Genomic DNA, 6,000 nt, shown 5'->3' with positions numbered 1-6,000 from the left:
GTTTGTGAGACATAATTTTCCATGCACAAAGCCATGTTGACTATCCCTAATCAGTTCTTGCCTTTCCAAATACATGTACATTCTTGATAGGCTAAGTGAGCAAGCAAAGATGTAACAAATGGAGTGTAATGTGGGAAAATGTGAAATTGTTCATTTTGGCAGAAAGATTAGTAAGTATTTTATGGTTAAAAGAAGCATTTAAATGATGAGAGATTACTGAGTTCAGATGCAAAGGGACTGGGGTGTCCTTGTGCATTTATTGCAAATCATAGTATGTGTTGCATATTACATTACAACAGTCATCCCATACTCAGCACTAAATCTGTGAAATGCTTTTGACTCAAGTTTCAGAGGGTCCCAGGTGACATACTCCAGTAAGAAGCTAATATTATGGGGATAAATGTGGGAGACAGAAATTTGTTTGGAAAGAATTAGTGAGGCAATAAAATTATTGAACAAATCAATTTTGACAAAACCCAATAGTATTTATTCAACACTTTTTTATTTGTTCAATATTGACACAAAATGAATTGTAATACCATCACTCACCAAAGAAAACCATTTACATGAATTTCTCTCCTCAAAGTTACTTCCTCTATGTAGCTTTGCTCAGCCTTCTAGAGTGGTTCCCAGCTGGATAGATGAATAAACAAGTGAAGCTTTCATCATTTCCCATCATCAGATCAGGCATGCAGCAGTATCAAAGAAGCACCTTAAGTGCTCTGAGTGAGTGTTATCTGCTCTGCATGTCTTTAATCCTGTTTGTAGATTAAATACAGAACCCATGTCTTTAAAAAGGAAATAAAAATAAACATCAAGCATTTTACCAATGATAAACAACAAAACAAACTGATGGTAGTGCATGCTGCACAATAGAGGAACAACATTAAATACAAGCACAGGAACAGTAATGCATAAAAAATGGAACAAAAGAACATCTTGCTGAAATTAATGAACAATTAACAATGAAACAATCTTGAGTGATAGATTGTAAATTAAGGAGTTCAACCGTATCATAAAGTGTAAGAGTACAGCTCACAGGTGTGTGAGGCAATGAATTCTCAGCTAAGTAACAGCTTTGTACTCACATCCATCTGTTGCAATACTGACAGAATTAAATCAAAAGTACGAATCCAGCAAGTTTGTTTTCTCAAAGTCCACTACCCAAATGAATTATCTTCTTAATGGAGTGTAAATTATTTTTCAGAAGGAATAGTACTGATCAGTTTGCAAATTCAATGAGTACCACATGCAACTATATAAAAACAGAGATGCTAAAGAATGAGAGACGCGTTAGCCAATTGTTTCCTGAGCAGGCTTCAAACTGCTGTAATCCTTCAAATTTCTTAATTTGTAAACCTGGATGAGAAGTGGTTTTGGAGATGAAAGTTCAGTCAGGGCTAAATTATGAAGATAGTGACTGTAAGTAACTACCCTTTTTTTAAGAGCAGAGCATTACACATTAGTGACTAACAGCATTCAGGACTCTTTAAAGCTAATCACAAATCATGCCTCTTTTAGCTCATAGCAAAGAAAGATGGTATCTGGGGTTAGTTATATCTCAAAATCAGGGAAGACAAAGGGCTTTTTTCCCGAAATAATGTTATCATTTTAGTGTATTACTTGAGTCTCTTTGTTGTATCCTCCTGTCATGTAATGCAAGGTGTGAGCCTAACCATGTCTTTTTGTTCAAACGTTTGCCTCCAAGTGGATGCAGCTACATTACACATCAGTTAGATTGGTATTACAGTTGAACTGCTTGCATAAGCCCACCCGATATGTCAACTCATGCTGTGTTGGCAAAGGCAGAGATAAACTAGGGATTTGTATGAGTGCATTAACCAATAACTAGTATTAGTAAACATAATCTGCTACACCTCATAGATGGTGTTTTGAGCACACTGTTGTTGAAATTACAGTCTTTATGGGCATATTGGGATATGCCATGATATGTTTCTGGAGAGGGGATTCAGTTAAAAAAAAATTCTTGACCAAACAGTGAGATCCACAGCCTAGAAATTGCCTTTGTTATTGACTTCCAAGACTTTAATGATACCTTGTTACTTAATTTAAATGGTTAATTTCCCTGCTAACATGGTAGAGGAAAAACACATTTTATATGCAAGTGTATTTTTGCTGACATTAGCAACACTAATTTCTATGCTTATAGAACTAATTGATTCCTGCCAGCTACTGACAGTGGTGTTAGGAATTACAGTTACCGTTGGACATTAGAAATCCTCTAATTGTCAACACTAAGACATTAAGTGTTGGTTTTATATTATGTCCTTTGGAACTCTGCCAGGCACCACTACTCAGAGAAGTAAACATAAATTAAACTTGCTGAAAACAGTATTGAAGGCAGTAGTAATGAAACATTAACATTAACCTTAGTCATCATCTTTATGAAGTCAAGCCTTGATTTCAATATTTGAAAATTCACCCTATTTCTTAGCATGGTACTTTGAGAGGGATGGCCAACCTGTAGCAACATCCTTCAAACCTATGTTATTCTGCAGTTAAACTTACCTTGCCGTTCTTGTCAAGTATGCTTCTTTCCAAGCACAGGTAAATTCAACCACTTATTCATATTAAACTTACTTTCACTTGCATTTAGAAACTTTGCAACTAATACCATTCGACATTATGAAGGGAATACTCTGAGAGATGTATTTTTAAAAAAATCATTTGTGGCATCATAGAAAAGTCCGAGATGCATGGATTTTCATAACTTTGTCCTCATTTGCATATGGATCACAATAAAAGAGGAAGGTTTGTGTTATGTGATTTGGAAGAGATCATATTTGCAGAAGAATAAGTTCATTTTATATATTTAATAAGAAACTAAACTTTCAAAGAACCCAAATAGTAATAGTTGAAATTACAAATGAAGATTTCCCTATAAATAATTAATTGTATTTCATAAGATGATGGCATTACACATATACTGATCACTTGGTTTATTTGCTATTTTCTGTGTATAATTTAAATATTTTCAAAGAGATCATCCGCTTCAACAGTATTGGGTAAAGTTTTTTGTGATTCTTCCTCTTCATCTTGATGATGGATTGCTGATGATGTAGAGCTCATTGGGCATGATCTGCAGAAAAATAACAAAGCAAATACGTTAGAAAAACAGAACCATTGTCATTGGTTGCAAAATAACTGGATCTCTTAAATTGTGAGGATAATATGACTAGTACTTGTTACTAGAGTTGATATCAAAGATTCCAGAATATTAGTTATTAAAAATCTGTGAAGAGAGTAAATTATCAGTTTCTAGCAATTGCTTCGAAGCAGAAGGTTCCTTTATTCCTTATCTTTGTGATGTGTTGGAGGAAGCTTCCTGTTATATCAATGGATGAGTCTCAATTAGGGTGGGTGCACTGATCAGAGAATAAACTGACGCTGGACACCAAAATATGATTTCGAATATCACACAGGAAGCCAGATGGGGTAGATAGATGGCTCGATTTGCCAGCCAAGTAACTGACAGTAAACTCAAGTTCTTTCAAACCATTCTGGCAGTCACGCTGTTTAATTAGCAACTGTGGGCTATCCAGGTGTCAAGAGTAACATTTCAAAAATTCAAAGTGGTCTTTACTGAGTCTCTTTCATTTCATTTAACTACCTCCACTGAGAAAGCCAGACAGCAGCTCACCATAGATGACAGCTTTGGGAATTCTATAATCAATTATGTGTCAAGTCCAATGCAAATACATCCTTTTAATTGTGGCCTTGATTCTAATTATAGTGCAGCACTTCAGGGATTCAGCAATGTGTTTAATTTCTATTTAGTAAACTACAATTACTTAAAATGAGTGCATGTAGTCTACTATGGAAACATGACAGTATTGAAAGGCAAAATGCTTTATTCATATTACACCTATTTCCTTGATGAAGTTAAATTAGTACAGCCAAAGGCATGAATGATAAATTATTTGTCTTTAATGACAAATTTAAACAAATTAAGAAATAGTTTTAATTAATAAAAGAAACCAATAATGAGTGATTGCGAAGATGGATGTTTAAAACATTTTTGTTGCTATGGTACTTGTGAAGAAAGGTTTCTGATCCCTTGATGTGGTGCTACCTGGCAAGATTCAGAAAGCAACATGTAAGATTCAGAAATGTGGAGCTTGGAATGGGTCACTAAAATGCTTATATCCTGCAGAAAATTGTCTTTCAACTAATAACATTTTAGACTACTAATTACCAATGAAGAACTACACCAGAGGGGCCAAGCTAGTTGAGCCACTTTGTCAAATAGAAATTGCAGCTTCACTTATGAGCTTGTAGTCTTGTGGTCACAATCCAGATGTTCCCTATAGCTCAAGGCTATAGAATTTATTCAGTGCTGTGTATTTAGCAGAACTTCAAAGTTACATTTTAGAATGGAAAAAATACTAAGGCCGTGTTGGACAATCGATCTAAAGCTTACTTGTTGGTGACCTTCAATGCTTACAGAATGTCATTTGGACCTGTCACATCCAGAGACAACAGGACAAAACATCTTCTACTTCTGTGACTTCCAGAAATATGTTCCAATACTAGAAATATTAGGAAAATATTAAATGATAAAGTGAAATTTGCTGCTAAAGGTAATTCATTCTAAACAGTAGGTTGCCTTCACCAAGAAGATACTTAATTTTCTTAAAAGTAAAATGTACTTATATGCAATATTACATCTCCATTTACAAGTTCCCTGATGCCACCACCATAGTTGGTCGAATCTCAGATGGCGACGAAACAGACTACAGACGGGAGGTGGAAGGCCTGGAAAAATGGTGCACTGAGAACAACTAAGTTCTCAATGCTGGCAAGACCAAGGAACTATTATTGACTTTCGACGGGATGTTACTCATGCTCTCCGCTATACATTAACAGCACAAAGGTGGAATGATTGGAGAGTGTCAAGCTCCTGGGAGTGGTCATCCACAACGAGTTTTCTTGGACTCTTCATGTGGACGCACTGGTTACAAAGGCCCAACAATGTCTCTTCTTCCTCAAGCAGCTGAGGAAATTTGGCATGATGGCGAATAACCCTGCCAACTTTTATAGGTGCGCTACCGAGAGCATTTCTGTCTGGATGTATCACGACCTGGAATGGCAACTGTATCATTCAAGATCGGAGACGGTTAAGAGAATAGTGAATTTGGCCCGGACAATCATAAAGGCCAACCTCCCATCTATAGAATCCATCTACCAGGCCCGCTGTCAAGGAAAGGCCGCCAGCATTCTCAAAGATCCATCCCACCCTGGCAATGCTTTTCTACAACCTCTACCATCAGGGAGAAGGTACAGAAGCCTGAAAACACGCACCAGCTGGTTTTGAAACAGTTTCTAGTTTTTAACGGTTGTTAGAAAACTGAATGGACTCACAAACTCTTAATATTTGCCTGTACCTGTGTTTTTGTTTTGCTGCTGTTTACTTATTACGTACTTATCTATGCTACTTAGCATTGTGATCTGCCCGTATTGCTTGCAAGACAAAGGCTTTCACTGTGCCTCAGTACACATGACAATAAATTCAATTCAATTCAATCTCCATTGTTCATGTTTGAGAATTTATGTCAAAATATAAAACTTAGAGTTGTTTTGTAAATGATCATTCTTCATTTAGAAAGACCAATTCTGAATCTAAACGCACAGGCCAGTTATAGCTCTTACTGGGTTACTAAATGGAGCAACTATGTCCTGAAAGTTTGATCCATAATCAGAGCAAAGATTGCAAATAACAAAACCATCATGGTATTAATTCCAGCCAATCAGAATGCTCTACCTAGACAGTCTTGTTTTACCAGCTGGAGTCAGTATGTTGGGTAAACTGAAGTGTGACAATATAACCAAGAGCAGATTGTAAAAACAAAGTATACAGATTTTTAAAAAATGAAAATATGTTCTTTGTCATGACAGGTTAAGAAGCACAGTTCCTTTAAGAGTAGAAGTTTAGCCTTTTATTTCTATATTTCAGCTCTTCTCTAGATAGAGAATGAACTT

At 36.0% G+C, this 6,000-nt stretch overlaps 1 protein-coding gene across 3 annotated transcripts in view; it reads right to left on the bottom strand.

Annotated features, from left to right (window-relative positions):
- Positions 1 to 500: 500 nt before the first annotated feature.
- xrcc4 (X-ray repair complementing defective repair in Chinese hamster cells 4) overlaps positions 501 to 6,000 on the bottom strand; it is a 381,970-nt gene continuing 376,470 nt past the window's right edge. For 2 of the 3 annotated variants that reach the window (XM_060844072.1, XM_060844079.1), the window contains one exon: positions 501 to 3,100. In XM_060844072.1, the coding sequence (XP_060700055.1) occupies positions 2,986 to 3,100 (115 nt within the window). In that variant the 3' untranslated portion in view covers positions 501 to 2,985. Of the gene's footprint in view, positions 3,101 to 4,465; positions 4,551 to 6,000 lie in introns of all 3 variants that reach the window. The other variant, XR_009645997.1, reaches the window with a different exon arrangement.

Source organism: Hemiscyllium ocellatum, chromosome 2 (assembly GCF_020745735.1).
Source record: "Hemiscyllium ocellatum isolate sHemOce1 chromosome 2, sHemOce1.pat.X.cur, whole genome shotgun sequence".
NCBI lineage: Eukaryota > Metazoa > Chordata > Chondrichthyes > Orectolobiformes > Hemiscylliidae > Hemiscyllium > Hemiscyllium ocellatum.
The sequence above is the reverse complement of the archived record's forward strand: the minus strand, read 5'-3'. Positions and strand labels throughout refer to the sequence as shown.